The sequence below is a fragment of the Sinocyclocheilus anshuiensis genome, unplaced genomic scaffold (genome assembly GCF_001515605.1).
Source record: "Sinocyclocheilus anshuiensis isolate Anshui unplaced genomic scaffold, SAMN03320099.WGS_v1.1 scaffold85, whole genome shotgun sequence".
NCBI classification, from domain to species: Eukaryota; Metazoa; Chordata; class Actinopteri; order Cypriniformes; family Cyprinidae; genus Sinocyclocheilus; species Sinocyclocheilus anshuiensis.
The window spans coordinates 691,616-712,141 of NW_015536800.1; the positions used below are offsets into that span (position 1 = coordinate 691,616).

General features: G+C 36.0%; 2 protein-coding genes and 1 long non-coding RNA gene across 3 annotated transcripts in view; 1 reads left to right on the plus strand and 2 right to left on the minus strand.

The window, feature by feature from the left end:
* Positions 1 to 3,921, minus strand: part of LOC107655939 (uncharacterized) — a 16,511-nt gene extending 12,590 nt beyond the window's left edge. Inside the window, exons 1-3 of the long non-coding RNA XR_001630503.1 lie at positions 3,800 to 3,921; positions 1,198 to 1,206; positions 1,024 to 1,025 (exon numbers count right to left, since the gene is read on the minus strand). This is a non-coding gene — a long non-coding RNA (uncharacterized LOC107655939). The remainder of the gene's footprint in view (positions 1 to 1,023; positions 1,026 to 1,197; positions 1,207 to 3,799) is intronic.
* LOC107656881 (transmembrane protein 144-like) lies at positions 802 to 6,119 on the plus strand. The gene is made up of 12 exons (XM_016444826.1): positions 802 to 1,035; positions 1,133 to 1,294; positions 2,671 to 2,793; positions 2,874 to 2,973; positions 3,079 to 3,159; positions 3,303 to 3,381; positions 3,675 to 3,751; positions 4,016 to 4,134; positions 4,227 to 4,346; positions 5,688 to 5,785; positions 5,874 to 5,927; positions 6,027 to 6,119. Exons 1-12 carry the CDS (start codon positions 957 to 959, stop codon positions 6,108 to 6,110), a joined length of 1,176 nt encoding a protein of 391 aa, XP_016300312.1. The 5' UTR covers positions 802 to 956; the 3' UTR covers positions 6,111 to 6,119.
* Positions 6,120 to 6,691: 572 nt separating this feature from the next.
* On the minus strand, positions 6,692 to 11,194 carry LOC107656902 (mediator of RNA polymerase II transcription subunit 28). Its single transcript, XM_016444846.1, has 4 exons — positions 10,935 to 11,194; positions 8,397 to 8,463; positions 7,681 to 7,793; positions 6,692 to 7,506 (listed from the first exon to the last, which is right to left on the minus strand). The coding sequence occupies exons 1-4, from the start codon at positions 11,094 to 11,096 to the stop codon at positions 7,312 to 7,314; spliced, it is 537 nt and encodes a 178-aa protein (XP_016300332.1). The 5' UTR covers positions 11,097 to 11,194; the 3' UTR covers positions 6,692 to 7,311.
* Positions 11,195 to 20,526: the final 9,332 nt, after the last annotated feature.

The following is a 20,526-nucleotide window of genomic DNA, read 5'->3' on the forward strand; positions in this document are numbered from 1 at the left end:
AATGCGCAGTAGAATGGCTACTGCTGCAGTTATGGCACTGAGCACATTCATACACCTGTAAAATGTTTTAAACTTTTAAATTACGTTTTTGAAATCGTCTTGATCTGGTAATAAAAAGAAGAATGTCTAAGACAACTGAGATTAACATATAGAGAAAAAGCATCAACTACACAGTTTGCACTCTTTGATTCAATTTTTGTTAGGAAAGTTAGCAGCTTAATGGCTACACTTGTAGCAGGCCTTTCTCTTGTTGGACACCAAACAGGTCAAAGCATAAGTCCAGGAATAACTGAATGTGCTAGTTTTAGACTACTGTGGTAAAAGAGAGTTTACCATGGAAGGCATCATCATGGTTGCCTTTTTATTGCTTTTATGCAAATGTATCAGTAATGTTTAAAATCCTTAAGTAGGCTATGTTGTTTGTACTTATCCACATTTGCGTGTATCTCACTCACAGGTCATCAAAAACTTAAGTATTGCTTTCAGTTGCTTGCCTTATTCATCTCTTATCACTGTAATTTTGGCTAAAATATACCCACACTTATTTCGTAACTTGTTTGTGATTTAAATTTTTTGCACCTGTAAAAGCATAAATATTTTTTTATATAGCCTAAATGTGTAAGGCAATTTATAAGTGTGTTTACATGATAAAGAGAGAATATTTAGATTTTAAAAGTTCGTAGCTGCCAAATGGGAAAAATGTCGCGGGACAAATGAGTGTTTACAATGTCTGGCTCCGCCCCCTGGGAATCATCATTATTCGAATGCACGTGGTTCATCACACGCGTGCAATCATGTGATCATGCCTGTCAGCTGACAAGGAAGTAAAGTCACACTTTTTAATTGAGCAGCTATCGCTCGGAATATTTTATTCCAGCGATCTCCGCCTGAAAGTAGCTTTTATGAATATCTATTGATTGCTTGAATGCTGTTGCGTGTGTATCTAACGTTATAAGATGAATTCTCTCGTGGTCGCGCTCATCATTGCGCTCCTCTGCGCGCTTTCCACCGGCGCCGCGCAACGCCTGGACACAGGTAACGAATAAACAATGAATTAACTGCATTGCATAGCTTAATCAAAACTTTGCTGACTTTGATGAGTAAAACACAACGTAATGTAACTATGATTCAGTGGAGTGGCTATCAGACGGTCCAAGCGCATCCGTGGAGCTTCAGCAAGAATCCAACAGTACCAACTCTTCTGATCTGACTTATGGATTCATATCCTGCGCCGTATCAGTAGTCTTCTTCGGGAGCAACTTTGTACCAGTGAAAAAGATAGAGACTGGTGATGGTTAGTCAATTTTTTCTTACATTATTTAAACTTTTTTTATGCTTTTGCCTCGCTGTGAAAGTGTGTTTGCTCAGTGTTTCTCAACTGGCTTTTCTTTATGCCACAGTAAATGTTTATGGTACCAAATGTCAACAAAAATGCCTTTAAAGTAATAGTTTTAAAAAGTAATAGTATTAGTTAAAAGTAAGTAATTGCAGTGGTCTGTTTTGATTTACTCACCGTCAGTGTCAAATTTTTATGACTATTTCATCTGTGGAACACAAAAGGAGAGCAGCCGCAGAAGTCTCAGTCAGTCACCATTTGCTTTTACTGTATGGAAAAGTGATGCAATGAAAGTGATTCAGGCTGTCATTCTCTTTTTGTGTTCCACAGAAAGTCATACAGGTTTGAAAAGTGGAGTAAATGATGACTGATTTGTCTGTCTTTTTTCATCCAGATGTAGTAATTGTATTAGCTATATTAATACAATATGTATATATATATGCCCACTGAAGCTAAGCAGGGTTGAGCCTGGTCAGTACCTGGATGGGAGACCTCCTGAGAAAACTAGGTTGCTGCTGGAAGAGGTGTTAGTGAGGCCAGCAGGGGGTGCTCACCCTGCAGTTTGTGTGGGTCCTAACGCACCAGTATAGTGACGGGGACACTATACTGTAAAAAGCACTGTCCTTCGGATGAGACGTTAAACCGAGGTCCTGACTCTGTGTGGTCATTAAAAATCCAAAAAGGATGTCCTTTGAAAAAGAGTAGGGGTATAACCCCGGCATCCTGGCCAAATTTGCCCATTGGCCTCTGACCATCATGGCCTCCTAATCATCCCCATACACTGATTGGCTTCATCACTCTGTCTCCTCTCCACTAATAAGCTAGTGTGTGGTGGGCCTTCTGGCGCACTATGGCTGCCTTCGCATCATCCAGGTGGATGCTGCACACTGGTGGTGGATGAGGAGATTCCCCCTCTTTCATGTAAAGCGCTTTGAGTACCCAGAAAAGCGCTATATAAATGTAACAAATTATATTGCCAAGTAGCAAATTAGCTTATGACAAAATATGCAAAAAACTAAATAGCAGTTAGAATAAAACATAAGAAATGCTTCCAATTTAATAGAAATATAGCCTATATTTTTTAACTATTAATGTTACCTGTTGGCGAGTCCCCAACAAACACAGAATATTACACAAATGTTAGCATATGTTCCCTTTTTTGACCCAACTATTACTAAAAATGATTACTTGGGTCTTGATAACCGTTTGCAGAGGACATAGAATAAATCAATGTACAATAAATTATATCCTGCTTTGAAAACACACTAAAGTGAGGAAGTTTGTTCAGTAATATTTCATTCATTTTCAGTTTACCCTACTGTGTTCATGTGCAGGTATGTTTTTCCAGTGGATTCTATGTGCTGCTATATGGACAGTCTCCCTAGTGGTGAACATCATTCTGCATAGTCCAAAGTTTTGGCCTCTTGTTATGCTGGGAGGAGCCATCTGGGCTACTGGTAACATTTAATTATTTAATATGCAGATCGTGATGATATACAGTGTGAAAATCTGTCTTATGTTGGTGTGTTCCTTCTAGGTAATATAACTGTAGTTCCTATTGTAAAGACTATTGGGCTTGGTGTTGGACTTCTTATATGGGCTTCGTTTAATCTGCTTTTGGGTTGGGCCAGCTCAAGGTAAGCAAAATCTGATTTCAGAATCTATTTGTTAGTGACAAACACACACACACACACACACACACACACACAGAGAGACACACTGATTTTTGCTGTTGATTTTAGGTTTGGCTGGTTTGGTATTGGTGCCGAGACTGTTTCCAAACCAGTACTGAACTCCTGTGGAGCAGGTCTTTGTTTACTTAGGTAAATGTACATGCATTCATATTCTTTTTTTGTAAGTCAGAAATTTCATAATGTGATGTTACCTTTAAGTGGCATTATTTGAAATAATGACTGTTCTCTTTTTCTTCACCCTTTTCATTTCTTTATTTTTTTTGTGTTTACAGTGCTATTGTTTTTTTCTTTGTGAAGACTGATGTTCAAAGATCTGCAACATCTGAAGAAACACCATTACTAATAGACCATGTATGTTGACATATTTAAAAAATTGTGCTAATAAAGTCACATTTTTTTATGGATCCCTTAAGGGACATGGTGATGGAAAAAAATGAGTTGAGAGGAAAAATCATTCATTTTTTTTTTTTTTTTTTCAAAATTCAAAAAGAGATAACGGAACGTTTCTCAGAGGAACAGAAAAGCATTTAAATATATTTTTTCCTCCCATCCTTTTTTTCATCACCATGACACTCCGTACAGCTTTTTTAAATATTTCATGTTTGAATAATTCAATTAACTAATTTCATCAATTTCATGCGTAGACTGTGAACTCCGAATCTGTGGTAGCAACAGATGATTCCTGGGTGGATGCATTAACACCACGCACCAAACGGCTAGTGTATGTACACATCACACTTACATGACCCGTTACACACTTTCCTAACACCTCCCATACATAATAAGTGTACATAGATTAATAATGGCATTTGTTTTACATCATAAGCATCAAAAATAAACTTTTTTTTTTATGAGTAAATGTTTCTGTACTAATTGTATAGAGTATCAGCCTCAGACCACAATAAAATATCATTTAAATATATGAGTATCTGCAACAGAACAATGCATTTATAAATATGTTTATAATAAGAGCTTTGTATTGCAGTGGAACGTTTCTTGCTGTTGTCGCTGGACTGCTGTACGGATCATCATTTGTTCCAGTTCTGTACATAAAAAATCATGCATCAGATCCAGACAGCCAATACAGTGGGGCTAGCCAGTTTGGTAAATCTAGATTACCTTGTTATAAGCATTAGTTGAATTCTTAAATATGAGCCATTATGCATTTTGTTTATATATACCGTGTTTCTTTGTAGATCTTGATTATGTCTTTGCACAATACAGTGGGATTTTCCTCACTAGTACAATGTATTTCATCCTGTACTGTGCCATCAAAAAAAACAGACCTCAAGTTTTTCCTAAAGCAGTACTGCCAGGTAACACAATCACTTCAATTTAAAGGAATAGTTCGCCCAAAATGTACATACCCTCAGGCCATCTAAGATGTAAAGCAGATGAGTTTGTTTCTTCATTTGAAAAGATCTGGAGAAATTTAGCATTACATTACTTGCTCACCAATGGATCCTCTGCAGTGAATGGGTGCCGTCAGAATGAGAGTCCACACAGCTGATAAAAACATCACAATAATGATCATCAGTACTGTAAGAGTATTTTATTTTATTGTACATTACATTTAAATACTGCAATGCAATAATTATTAAAAAAAAAATTTTTTATTCTTTTTCCGCAATGTTATACTGATGGAATGTCATGAATGTCACCATACAAAAATGTTCATGGTTTTAAAAGTAGGCTTTTTCTTGCATATTATATCTAAGTGTGTTATGTAATTTCTTTTCATTTTGTAGTGAAATTCATTACATTTTTGGATTGCTAATGGGTTGTTTTATTGCTGCCAAACTGTGTTAGAGACCTTCATTTTTTTTTTTTTTTTTTACTAAAAGGGAATTTACATACCCTCAGGCCATCTAAGATGTAAAGCAGATGAGTTTGTTTCTTCATTTGAAAAGATTTGGAGAAATTTAGCATTACATTACTTGCTCACCAATGGATCCTCTGCAGTGAATGGGTGCCGTCAGAATGAGAGTCCACACAGCTGATAAAAACATCACAATAATTCATAAGTAAACCAAATGACTCCAGTCCATCCTTGTGAAGTGAATTGTTATGCATTTGTAAGAAACAAATCCCTCATTAAGACTTTTTAAATTTAAACCATTGCTTTTGCCCAACATATTTCATCATAAGAGTTCCTCAATTCATTATTCATAACAACAGTAAAGTAAAGAAGATGTTCTCTCACATCACATCTCTCACAAATTTGTTTGTTCGCTCACATCAAAATCTATCAACATTTAGAACTGTTTTGGACTCTTCTGTAAACGGCGCTTCATCTATGCATGATTCTCCTGATTTAGACTAGATGAATTTTTCACATATAGAATATATTAAAAAAAGAGGATTTATATTTTAGCTGAAAGCAATGGATAAAAAATTCAAAATGTCTTGATGGATTTGTTTCTTACAAACACGCAGCATTTTACTAAACCATGTTAATTGATGGACTGGAGTCGTGGATTATTGTGATGTTTTTATCAGCTATTTAGACTCTCGTTCTGATGGCACCCATTCACTGCAGGGGATTTTGGCTGAACCGTTCCTGTAATTTGCATTTCCTTTAGAATTATAATTTTTCTTCCGCATACCTCTGCATACTTGATGTCATGTTGTGTAGAATAATGTTTTTTTCCTTGTAGGATTCCTTTCTGGCATCATGTGGGGTATAGCCACGTGCTGCTGGTTCCTGGCCAACCACTACCTCAGTGCTGTAGTGAGCTTCCCTATTATCACAACAGTGAGTTACAGATCTCAAAAGAATGCACATCTTTTTCTATTTTTCAGGTAAGATTTTTTTCAGATAATGTGTGTTTGGTTCATTCCAGGTTCCTGGATTGATTGCAGCGCTTTGGGGTGTTGTCGTGTTCAAAGAAGTGAAGGTAAATACTTGTGTGTATGGTGTATGAGTTCTGTTCCCGCAGTCTATTGCTTTTATCTTTTTGTATTGAACTTTTCATCTCCTCCTCTCTCTCCCTCAGGGTTGGCGAAATTACATTGTCCTCGTGGTTGCTTTCTGTCTTGTTTTATCTGGGGCATTATTGACTGCATTCTCAAAGGTTTAAACCTTTTTTAGACAAGAGCAAAAATGCAAAGAAAAAACTTGAGTGTTTGGTTGTGTTTTAACATTTTAACGTTTTAAATAATTTGCAGAGAGATTTCTCTCATCAGGTTATGCAGCTACAAAAACCTATTGAAGAGAAACAATTGTTTATATCAGGGAGGGATATGGTTCTAACATATATAAGATACTTGAAATGTTACAGCAATATCAGCACATTGTTAAATGTTTTTTTGTCTTTGTTTTTTTAACTAGGAACACAGTTCACTATATTATTGTTGAATTCACAATAACAAACTTTTTTTAAATGTCATGTTTACACTATAATGGACCTCATTTCACTATATATTTGCACATGTAATGGTTATTGTTTTTTTTATATATTGATGCATCTGCACAAATGTTATACTGATGGAATGTCATGAATGTCACCATACAAAAATGTTCATGGTTTTAAAAGTAGGCTTTTTCTTGCATATTATATCTAAGTGTGTTATGTAATTTCTTTTCATTTTGTAGTGAAATTCATTACATTTTTGGATTGCTAATGGGTTGTTTTATTGCTGCCAAACTGTGTTAGAGACCTTCATTTTTTTTTTTTTTTTTTACTAAAAGGGAAATAAATGTTCAAATCCAAATGCAAAGGATTTGTGAGTAGTTGGAGAAAAACTGAAAAATGTTGCTTATATTGATACAGCCTGTTATAAAGGGAAAAAATAAAGCACTGAGTAGATAAAGAAAATGTAATGTAAGAGAGCGCACAATTTTCAGTAATGACAAAACATGTTTATTTTAAACTTTACAAAAGATCTTTCAATAAAATATGAACAAAAAATTATCCCACTTAATTCTCTCTAACTAAAGTCCTTTCTGGTCATTTTAGCTCTAAGAACATCTGTGCTTATTATATTAAAAATGTGATTAACTTGCCATCAATTTTCTAACAAATTCAGTTTCAAGTATTCTGATGACTAAATGTCAAAGACCCTCGAGTTCTTCAGAATGACCTCCTTCTGGCAGACCTACAAACTCCTCATGAGATAAGTGGCAGTAACGTCCTTTAGCACATCATGGATGTACATAACATGACAAAAACATCACTAACAAGAGTCCACAACAAAGGCTTATTGTACGATTTGCTCTGCGCAGAGAAAGAGAGTGGCCCAGGAACACAGTCTGGATAGGGTTCTGGATCTCTCCATGCTTCAGTTTGGTTTCATGGGTGCGGGAATGTTGGCTGAGGCCTGTTCCAGGAAGGCCAGTGGACCCTGCGGCAGTTCTGTGGGCTTATGCTGGACGTTGATGTCTTCCAACACCTGCTGCCAATGATGGATCTTGGTAAGATGTTTCTGAATCAGCATTTCTTTCCTCTGGAGTTCATTCTTCAGTTCTGATGCATCCTGAAACACCGAACAGCACATACAGTTTAGACTACAGTATACTGTATGTTTCAAATATTATAATGGAACTGTAAGAGTTCTAAAATGTTCATGAAGGTGGTTTTGATTTAAATAATGTATGGATGGATTTTAAACAATTTTACAGAGAATTTAAAAACAAAAACATCTGTTTACCTCTTTTTCTACTTGTTCTGGTTTCTGTACAGACAGCTGCAGTCTTTTCTGAAGGAAGAAACATTCAGTCTGTCTGGCTACATCCAGAAACTTCTGTATACACTGATCAACCCCTGAAATACACAACATGCAAAATGAAGGTGAGACATTACAAGTAAAGCCACTGTTTTACATGCAATGGTCAATTTCGAGATTTTGGGCTATTTTACTTTTATAATATGTCTTTCAGACTGGTGGAAAAAAACATCCAAATTACACTATCTATTTGTGTCTGTAGATTTCATTTACAACACTTTAAAAGAAACTTTATCTGAAACGAGTTTTGCCTCATGTACTACGCTAGAAACCTCCACTTCAGTAGCATTTACATATACCAAGCTTTCCTGGTTTATTCCTGTCTATATTCTTAAGGTTTTTACAGAGAAATTTGTTTGTATATTATTTGCCTCATTTATATAACATTCTACTACTAAAACGTGATTTTTTTTTTTCTTCTGGCTTTTAACAGTATTTTCAGATTTATGGAGTGGTAAAACATCTGCAAAAAACCTTTGATTCCAATAACTCAACAAAATGAATTACTGTAATATCATGATATTTTTTGAAGCAGTTTAGAGTATATGGTATATATGAATATGTTAATTATGAAGTATTTATCAACATTCCCTGCTATTACTATCTGATATCACAGCATGAGGACACAGCTGAGAAATTACCAGTCCTAATTTCTTCCTGGTCTGTTCCATTCACATAGTCTTGACTGACAAGAGATGCAAAACACGCCTGTGGTGATCAAAAACAGTAAAGGACAGATTACATGACAAAATCTAGAATAATAACACCACTGATTATATAGATTACAACAACTTCACTGACAAAATAATGGACACCGTTTCGATCTACAACGAAGCAAACAATTAATTTAAATTGCATTCATAAAGCATGTGCTTATATTAAATATAAAAGAAGAATATATTCATGTTAAATATAAAAAGGGTTCAGTGCGTGTATTAGATTAGATAGACTTTTATTGTCCCAAAGGAAAATTGTCTTGGACACATACAATCCAGTGACTGCTGCTTAGATAAGTAACACATACACAAACTGCTATCAACCAACCAGTTGCACATTACATCATACAACACACCTGTAATCGTCATAATAATAAGATTCAATAAAAAAAAAAATATATACATGAATATCGTTATCGTTACAATTAAAACACCGTTATGGGGGCAAACCTCTGACTGACTTGTCATTTAAAGCTTTGATGGATAGAGGGACGAAGGAATTCTTAAAGCGGTTAAGCCTACACTGGGGAAGTCTAAAGCGTCTTCCTGAGGGAAGAAGCTGATATTCAGGGTGGAGGACATGGGTGGGATCTGAAATAATTTTCCGGGCCTGTCTGATAATGGTTTCAGCAAAGACAGCCTGAAGTGTGGGATGCTGCTTAACTCCCATGATTTTCATGGCTCTCTGTGTTAACCGTGTAATCTGTGCTTTCAGCTGTACACTGAGATTGCCAAACCAGGCAGAGATGCCATACCGCAGAAGGCTCTCAATTACAGCATGATAGAAGAGAAGCAACACTCTCTGGTTAACACCAAAGACCCTCAGCCTACGTAAAAAGTGTAGTCGCTGTTGAACCTTAGTACAGATGTTTTCTACCTGGACACTCCATGTCAGCTTGTTATCAATGTGTATGCCTAGATATCTGTAGGAATCAACCTGGACTATGTTCTGGTCATTGATGGCCACTGGTAAGTGGTCTCCAATGGATTTGGGATCAAACACCATCTCCACTGTTTTCTTAGTGTTGATGATGAGAGAATGTTTGTCGCACCACTGAACAAAGTTCTGAACCTCATGTTTATATGCAACAGAATCTGATGTATCTAACATGAGACCCAGGATAACTGTATCATCAGAGAACTTAATCATGTAATTGTTAGCAGTACTACATGTACATTCATTAGTGTACAGTGTGAACAGTACTGGGGAACTAACACACCCCTGAGGAGCGCCAGTGCTGATGGTCAAAGGTTCAGACAACGTCCTATTCACCCTGACCTGCTGACTACGATTAGTTAGAAATGAGTGGAACCACTTAATAATAAAAGGGTTGACATTCATCCGCTGCAGTGTTTTCAAGAGAACATGAGGCAGCAGAGTGTTAAAGGCTGAAGTAAAATCTACAAACAACAGTCTGGCATTGGCCTTAGGATTCTCAAGATGTTTAGTCACTAGGTGCACTATACTGTTGATTGCATCATCAGTGCCTCTCTGGTGTTTATATGCAAACTGGTAGGGATCTAACTGTGGGCCTACATCAAGCTGTAGTTTGCTCATAATGAGCTTTTCCATGCACTTCATCACAACAGAAGTTAAGGCAATAGGTCTAAAATCGTTATTTTCCTGCGGGCAGGGTTTCTTAGGGACAGGTGTAATAATTGCCTTTTTCCATTGTGTCGGTACAGTGTGAGAATGCAGGGACCTCTGGAAAATGGGGCACCAGGCAGGTGTCAGTTCATCTGCACATGTTCTTAATAGAAAAGCAGAGATGCCATCTGGACCTGTGGCCTTATTGACATTGATTTGCTTAAGAACCTTGTTGATAGATTTAGGGTCAATCTCTAGCCTATCAGTATCATCAATAGCAATACTATCAAGCACCATATCATATTCAACTGAGAAAGCATGATTGTCAAACCTCTTATAAAAATAATTCAACTCATTAGCTTTTTCCAGTTCATCTACAACATGCAAAGATTTCTTAGTAGTTTTCATGTTGGTGGCTATTTTCATTGAGTTCCATCATTTTTTTAGAGTTCATAGTTTGGAGGTTTTCCTCTATTAACCCCCTGTGATGTTCCTTTGCTTCTTTGAGTTTCTGGTTCAACTCTTTTTGTAGTTTTAAGTTGTAGGTGATCTCTAATCTTAAATGCCTATTTTTTTCCTGTTAATACAGTCCTTCACCTCCTTTGTGATATAAGGTTTGTTGTTGGGGTAGACTTTTATTTTGCGTTTTGGAATCACAGAATTAACACAGAATTTTATATATTCTGTGGTAGTTTCTGTGGCATTATCCAGGCTTAGCTCCCTAGAGAAAATATCCCAGTCTGTGCATAAAAAACAACCTTTTTTATGTATAACCAGTTGATGATCTGATCTATCTAGAAACCGTCGCTCTGTATAATTGTACAGAAAATCTATCACTGACACGTAAGCAGCAGCGGTTTTATCGATCTGCTCACCTCGAAAGAAGCTTCCAGCTCATCTACTAAAGTGTTATTTGCCCCTCTGTTACCAGGAGGACCTGTGAGAAGTCCTGGTTGACCAGGACCACCAGGACCTGTAGGTGGATGAGATCCAGGAGGCTGCTGACCGGGGAACATACCGCCCATGGACGACGCCATTTTTCCACTAACAAGTTAACAACAACAACTCTTCTTTGCGTGCGTAAAAATACGTCCCAGTCTATTGAAGATGTATCACCACCTAGTGCACAGGACAGGCAATGCAATTCATGCATGCCATCTAGGCCTATTTATGTATTTACTAACTAACTAAATAAATAAATGTCATTAGCTTTGACATTTCCACCACACAGTGCTACACATCACAAGTCTTAATCACAATCACGTTTCATCTAATCCATTATCAAACTTTGATCAGGGCAAAATTGTTCATTGTGGTTGAAATGATGCCTGAGCCATAATTTTTGAAAAATAATTTGTCCACAATATTTATTCAAATGTATGTATGTCTATGTATTTTACTCTTTGTTTTAGAGCATGTAATGGCTAATTCATGACATTGATTTTTATCATTTAAAAATGAAAAAATGTGAAAGTTTAAGACATGTAAAATATCTCCAAGACAACAGTTTAATAGCGAAAGAAAGAAAGAAAGTTTAAATCTGTTTTAATAAAATAAATTCTTGGGACATAAAAGTATAGGCCATGCACCTAAAGTTCTTATCTTTTTCTGATTCTTATTCTGTATCCATTGTGTCCTGAAATTCAGACTTTGAACATTTCAGCTTCGTGCCATTGCACATTGTTCATTGCACACACACGGATGAATAACAGCTCAAAATTCGCCATTTCGACCTTCCCACGACTTTTAAAGGGTCTTTTAAAGAAGCTTGAGGAATAAGAACCAGCCAGATAAAAAGTGACAGCTCGCACAAACAGGTCAAATAGAAAGTTCACTGACATTTAAAAGAGCTTGAGCTCCAGAGCTCCTTCTAATGTAATTGGCAGAAAAATCCATAGAGCATCTGTCTAGTTGTCTTTACGTGTCAGAAGAGTGTTTCAAAACCTCTGCAGTGACCTGGGCTTCCAGTTATTCGACAACATTTTACCAAATGTTTGTCTCTTTCATGTTTCATGTCAAAGAAAGAAAGAAAGAAAGAAATTATTTATGACAGAAAAAATATTTTGGAAGAGCTAAAAGACTTTTAAATACAGTAAAACTTTTCGTCTATTTTCATATGGATTTCAAATTCAATTCTATCCATTAACATGCACTTGAACTCGTTCTCTCACTACTTTATTCCACCAGGTGGCGCTGCTCCATTCAGGAAGAGAGGTTTCATAACATCACACCTACAGCCCTATTGGAACGTTTCACTGGGTGTATTGGAACTAATTCCACAGCTTTTGTCAGGTTGGTTTTATTTTTAAATGCCAAATTCTGAGAAACTTGAAGTCTTGTCTACAAAAAGATAGGCCTACTGAATATTTATATTTTATCGACCAGAACCAAAGCAATTTACAAAACAACTAAAATATAAAGTAACTGGATGAATTGCATAAATGTAGCCTGCTATTAAAATACAACTTGTATTTGCCTTGACCTGACATGTATGACAAATGTCTTTGTTCTGAGAACACAACTAAATATTTTTGGTTAAAATCATCACTCTCATCAATCATGCGTGTAGCCTATGCCAGTGTGATTTATTGTGTTCACTTGTTTACCTAACAGCTATTACAAAAAAATTAGAAATTGAAATGTCAGAATTCACAGAAAATATTATAATTTAATAGGGTTTTTGAACTGTAGCCTATGTTTGAAACCAACATGTGTAATTGGACTTTTTCAACTAACAGGACATGTCCTCAGAACGTTGGCTAATGTTCTGACAAGATTCTCTTAGAGTTATATACCAGCATTCTTCCAGTAACGTCAGTAGAACGTTCGCTCAATGTTATCTGGTCTTTAATAACGTTCTGGAGACGTTAGTACACACACACATACCCAAAGTCTCCTTAATGTTTTCTCCAACGTTTGCATAACCAGGAAAACGAGTTTTAAAGACATTTATAAAAACGTTTTTAACATTAAGAAAACATAAAAAAATTACATTTTCTAACTTAATGTGAACGTTAACAAAACTTTCTTAGAACATATTTTGTTAGCTGGGTGCCCTGCTGAAAAAAAAACAATAGAAACCATCACAGAATTTGTAATGGTTTTACTGGTTATAATGGGAATTGTACTGGTTTTAATGGAAACTGTAATGGACCATGTGGATCTCTACTGGTAATTGGTCACCTTCTATTGGTGGCTTGTTAAAACTACTAAATCCTAATGGAATATGTCCCAAAACACACTACAGAAAAGACATTTTTTAATGGTTAAAAGTTGATGGTTTGTAATCTTTGTGATGGTATTTGTAGTGGAAACCATTAGAATTTCTGTGATGGTTTCTATTGGGGTTTTTTTTCAGCAGGGTGGTATCTACATCAACCTTTAGGCAGCTAGCCTACTGAAACAAGGCTCAGGATGTTTTACTAATTGGAAACAAAGAAGAAAAAGCACCGTGAACAATGCAACAATATTTCCACTATAAAAAGGAACCATATGTTAATAAAGTGCAAAGAGCATTTAGGCTATCAAATGACAAAGCTTTAATAAAGACCTGTGAATAGATTTTCTACAAGAACTAGACCAGTTTTCTGCAGCTCTTGAATAAGTGTCATGATATGAATGCATCACAGCGTCATGATGTGAATTGGTGGCGTTTGGTGCTTTCGGACAGCCATGGACCCCCGCGTGAGTAACGCTTGTGCAGAGGCGCAGTTGAGCCAGCTGTCAGTGCTGCACACACACGTTCACTCACTCAGACTGATGGAGACTTCAGGTCTGACCGCGCGTGGAGCGCCGCAGGTAAGACTCTGGGACGCGCTTTTTTGAAAACATACTGAATCTCTCTACTCGATCGTCACTATTTCTGGGGGTTTTTTTCTCCGTGCATCAAAATGCCATGTTATTATTTAAGAACAACCAGCAACGCAGTGCGATTCAATCTTACTCACTATGGTTGATGTTATTCTGTGCGTCAAGACGCGATAAACTAGCCTATAACACGTTTTGGCTTCAGGGGAAAACGCAGAGAAATGTAGGATAAATAGGTTTTGTTAATTTCATAATGGGTTAAAAATAAACTTTACGCGCCCAGAAGTGGTGAACAATAAGAAATGGATAATTAGGTTACGAGGACTAAAGTACCTGCAGGACTTTGACCTGTTTACGATACACTAAATGAAAGCACTTAACTCAGGAGTTTGGTGGCTAATAACGCGCAATAATTGATCTTAATGCTGTCATCGAAACTGTGTCTCTCCTGGGAACGAGAGAACATTGAGGAGGAGATGCCTCACGCCTAAATGTTCTCCTTGGATGGGCTTATCTTTCTCTTTAGGATGTAATGGCACATTTCAGATTGTTGAGAGGAGACATTAAGGTAATGTGTTGGTGAGCTCAAATCCACTCTTCTTGTCTTATCAAGATTATATTTCAACACTAGATAGGCTACATATCATTGTAACTGCTGACATACTCTGTGAATTTGTCTTTTATGGTGCTCTATAAATTCCTGGTACAGACTGAAAATATCAAAGTTCATTTTGTGTCATCATTCTAGCCGAAGGATGTTTGATGCTATGTGTGTTATGAAAAACAGACATGTTTTCTTTATATTTTAATACTGATTTGTTACATTTTGTACTATGGATTGGGGATTTGATATTTGTGATTCTGAGATAAATATATATTTTTACTATCTACTAGAACTCTAACAAAGACTTCAGGCATCAGATATCATTTAAAACATCTGTTTTCTCTGTCTCGCCTTCACAATTTTCTCCTTGCCTCTTCTGTCAGTCAATATGTCACTGTGTTCTTCCATCCTTCTCCTTCCTTTATGTCAGTGCTTGTCTTTTTGCACTGTGCCTCTAGCTTGTCTGGTTCCCATGGCTCCCAGTGAGTCTTTTTGGAGAAAATTTCATCTTTTTTATCGTAAACTCATCACTCATTTTCGGCTCCTCGAAGGCTCAATTTGAAGGTTTTATAATTTCCATTCATATCAGCATCATTACATGCATCTTCATCTCTGTTTCTTCAACGAGTCTCTCCATGGTGCTCTAGAAAGACAACAGTCGATGACCTAATTATATTGTCATGGCAGTGGCATTAAAAGTGTCTGCTGATTCATCGAAAGACAATAAATGCATTAATTTTTTTAGTTTATCCGATCATTTTTTAAAAAGAGCAATATTGATCATACTAATTTTTGAAGTCACAAAAGATTTTTTATATGTTATAGAGTAGACAATCAACATGTGGCCAATGAAATGACAAATATTACACCCTCAGTATAATCAAAAATAAGAATAATAGAGTATGTTTAGTTTCTTTTATTGTTATGGACAACATGTCAAATGCTATCCCTGTTTAATGTTCAAGTGGAATCTCATTAATATGTAAACTGTGCAAATAATTATTTCTTATCTTATTAACATTTAGCAGACTTATTATTGTTGACTAATGTGAAGCCGGCGGGCTTCTGCCACAGTGTCCGTGAATTGAACTTGATCTTGAACCAGATCAGTCTGACTCATAAACAAATTGTTCAGTCTGATTTTTTTAATTGAATCAATTGGTTAATTGAAAAGACCCAGAACTATTCTTTCACTTGGTTTCAGAAAATGTGGAATATAGCGCACAGTTTGCACTGACTACTTAAGATGCATCAAGATTCTACATAAATCTCCTTTTGTGTCTCAGAGAAAAATAACAGCATGCAGGTTTGGAACAACTTCATGGTGAGTAAATAATGACAACATTTTTATTTTTGGGTGACCTATCCCGCTACACTAATGTGGACTACTACTTAGGAGAGTTGGGAATTACTTCTGTGACCATCAACAATACAAGAAACCGTGGACACTGTAGATCAAACAAAAGATGGCAGATCTTAAAACAAGGCACTGGAAGTAGGACTGGAACCTTGTTCTATCCACTGGTTGATATTTGATGTTCATGAGGAAAAGATATTTAGGAGAAGTCCAGTATATGCCACCAGAGAGAAGCTGTTTTTACTGGAATATGGGGTAATGACATTTTGATGAAAAAAAATAAATAAATACAAGGTCAAAAAAAGTGAAACGTATGCATGGATGAATCATTCACAATAAGATCAATAAATTTAGAAAACAGATAGTAGGATGAATTTTCATTTCATGCCAACTTAAACAGTGCAACTTGTCTGAGATTTTATGGCTGTTAAACAGATCTTTTCAAGAGACAAGCAGACCTGTCAGATTGTCATTCAGTGAACGCTCTATTCTATTGAAGCAAAACTACCAAAGTCTTAAACCCAGATATGCTTTATGCATGCATTATATACCCAAGATACCTGAACAACCAAGCAGCGTCTTGTAACTTTCATAAAACATCTAAAGATATCTCTTCTGTGAACGCTCGACCCAAACCTGCAAATGCAATAACACTTTTTTTCACCGTTTTTCCCTTTTATCTCTGTGCTAGTGTGTAGTTCTCTGAACAATCTGATGGCACCACTTCCTATGTTACCACCTCCTTATGAAGAATCGCTCCTCATTTTTAAGTCGCTTTGACTAAAAGAGTTTGTTAAATGATTCAAGATAAATGTCAGCGCGATAAGAGCCTATTATTCACACAGTTTATGTATTAATGAGGTTCTGTTGGAACATTAAACACTACTAGGGTGTATTATTTGTCGTAGCATTTGCCATCTGTTGTCCATAAGAATAAAATAAATCAAACATACCCTTACAATAATTGTTAACTACCTTCAAACATTCCTTGAGTATTAAGTGACATTGTGTTTTTTGAGTGACTCTCGGTAGCTTATAATCTAATTTAACATTGCTGAAATACATTTTTAATACTCTGCACACCTAATTAGATTTTCCCTTTACAGACATGCAAAGGCGAATGAATGACTCCCACTCCATCTTGACATTTAAGTGCCTGCTTCAAATGCTGGTGTATTCCCTTTGTAGCCCAGTTTACTCTTAAGGTCACTTTGTAGAACGGTACCGTCAAGGGAATACTCTGCACAGAGTATGTGAACAGTCTGCCATTTAGCCTCGGTCTATTGGGATTAGCCACCGTCTGCATATCCCATTGTAGTTCATGCGCACGAGACTATTGTACTGTAAACGTATTGGCCTGCTATGAATGAGAAAGGTTAGTTTGAGATTCATGGCTGGGCTTCTGGTAATGTTTATGTTGTTTAAATATGTATTCATACAATGTGTTTACAATAACTAAACATGCTGAATTATAAACTGGTGAATTTAGAGTTGAATTTGGCTGCTGATAGAGACAGAAGAAAAGGGAGCCCGAGATGAAAGAACCAGAGACCTAAAAACAGGAGGCTTTGCCACCCCTGTTACCTTGACAACCTGCTTCCGACTCTGATATATAGACCAATGCAAGTCATTATAGTTTATGTCTGTGCTTATGTCTGGAAGTAAAACTATAATTAAGACCTATCTATGATGTGTACTGTTCATACAGTATATTAAAGAAATTTAAAGAGAATTGGAAATATGTGAGTCAGGTTGCAAATGGCTTACTAAATAATGTCTTCAAATGTAGAAATGCAGAAAGGTTTGAGAGTTTAGGGCTATATATACAGAATATATAATTAGCTTTCTATAAAAACAATAGAACCCAATGGGGTTACAGTTTATTTCAAGGGGTCGTTATTACAGTGTAATTACACAAGCAAGCACTGAGTAATATTAATTAACTACTACAGGGTTGGAGTTTGATTTACGGTTAGTTGCTTGTAATTATGCAAAATTTATAGTTATAACTATAGAAGGTACATGCAGCAAGTGTAACTACTAGGGGTTTAATGGTACATAATCATGACGGTTCGGTACGTACCTCGGTTTTCGGTATGTTTTTGGTACAGCAGGAGGAAAAAACTAAACAAAATTGCATTTTAATACTTTAAACAGTGGTTTACTGAACAAATTGCTCTTTCTTTAAATAAATTCAATTATAATTAAAATTTTCTTAGGGATAAAAATCTACCTCAGCTTCTGCTCTAAACTAGGGAGTCCTTTTACGTTACTATAAGGTTACAATTAACAACAGAGCCCAAACTTAAATTCAATTACTATTTACTTTTTAATAATCAACACTCAACTTAAAAAATTGTATGCAAACATGTAAATTGCACATAATGCAGTTTTTAAATGAACTTCTAAATAATAAAATTTCTACGTTATTGAAATATAATAATTTACACAGTGGCTGTCATAACTTGTTTCATAACAGATTTATTTATTAAACGTACATTAAATAATTAAGACATCACTGACATGTAAAGTAAAATATAATGAGTATAGTCTAATATTTCGTGAAATGCTCTTCTCTAGACTTAATTTCTCCAGCAAACTAATGAGCTGTGGACACTGATGACTTGCCTGAGGTAAATGAACTACAAGACATTTTGTTTAAAAGCTGTTTTACTGATGTCTTTCCGCAATTGAAACACTGATTGAGCGATAACATGACGCATGAGATGTTCATTCATGTTTATTTTACGTTAAAACTAGTAGTAAAGAGGAAGGGATGAAATCGCTCACTCGCACGCCGTGCTGCCGTTTTAACTGAGGCGTTTATACAGCGATCTGTCTCACCACATCAACGGCATCATAATGGTATTTCTTGTTTAAATGTCCTGAAAAAATAATTGAATGAATTGATCGGAACATGTATACCAAACCGAAAGACCCGTTACCCGTACCGAAAATTTTCGTTACAAATACGTGTACCATTGCTACATATTAAAATAAAATGTTACTGTCAGTGGAAAATGCCTAGATGTGTGTGTGTGCATGGGCCAACATCCAATGGTTTTATTAATATTATTAGCCAGTAGCTCAGCCAGGAGTATTTGATGGCTTAATTTTAAAAAAGAATCAAGTGCCAAAATCTTAATTAACTTCTCAATTCAATGCATACCATGCAGGCTTAATTAAACAGCTTTTAGAAATGGAAAACATTATTATGATTTTGTAATGTTATTATATTGCCTGTGGAATGCTGTTGGATGATTTATAATATTACACAATTAAATGTGTATTACTTGCCCTTTCAAAGTGTAATATAAGTCTTAGAAATAAAGATCAACAAGGCTAAGGTCAATAGAAAAGATGATGCTAGAAGATTAAAATAACTCTTTATTAAATATGACTGAAGGGAACATTTATTGATTTTTATAACTGGATTGGTCTGTAATCAGACATGACAGTAGATACTGCCTTGTCTTTTCTGAGTATTGATTGAAATGTTTTCTTATGTCTCCACAGTGTGTTGTCAGAATTACTAAAACATGGTGCTGGAAAGGTTGTTACCTGGAAGGAAGGAGTCTATGCTCAACACCATAACTGCATAGGAGGTGTAACAATGCCAGACTCCGCCCTCTCTCCACCAGTTCCACCAATCACTGCTCTGAACTGTTCCTTGGACGTATCGAATTGCTCCTTCGCTAACCTCACAATCGCATATGGCGATGAGTGCTACGGCAGCCACTCTTTGTTTGTTGTGATGGCCATTGCCTACAGTGCTGTGGTACTTTTGGGTGTCGTCGGCAACCTGGCTCTCATCCTCGTCATCACACGGCAACGGGAACTTAATTAACAACAGAGCCCAAACTTAAATTCAATTACTATTTACTTTTTAATAATCAACACTCAACTTAAAAAATTGTATGCAAACATGTAAATTGCACATAATGCAGTTTTTAAATGAACTTCTAAATAATAAAATTTCTACGTTATTGAAATATAATAATTTACACAGTGGCTGTCATAACTTGTTTCATAACAGATTTATTTATTAAACGTACATTAAATAATTAAGACATCACTGACATGTAAAGTAAAATATAATGAGTATAGTCTAATATTTCGTGAAATGCTCTTCTCTAGACTTAATTTCTCCAGCAAACTAATGAGCTGTGGACACTGATGACTTGCCTGAGGTAAATGAACTACAAGACATTTTGTTTAAAAGCTGTTTTACTGATGTCTTTCCGCAATTGAAACACTGATTGAGCGATAACATGACGCATGAGATGTTCATTCATGTTTATTTTACGTTAAAACTAGTAGTAAAGAGGAAGGGATGAAATCGCTCACTCGCACGCCGTGCTGCCGTTTTAACTGAGGCGTTTATACAGCGATCTGTCTCACCACATCAACGGCATCATAATGGTATTTCTTGTTTAAATGTCCTGAAAAAATAATTGAATGAATTGATCGGAACATGTATACCAAACCGAAAGACCCGTTACCCGTACCGAAAATTTTCGTTACAAATACGTGTACCATTGCTACATATTAAAATAAAATGTTACTGTCAGTGGAAAATGCCTAGATGTGTGTGTGTGCATGGGCCAACATCCAATGGTTTTATTAATATTATTAGCCAGTAGCTCAGCCAGGAGTATTTGATGGCTTAATTTTAAAAAAGAATCAAGTGCCAAAATCT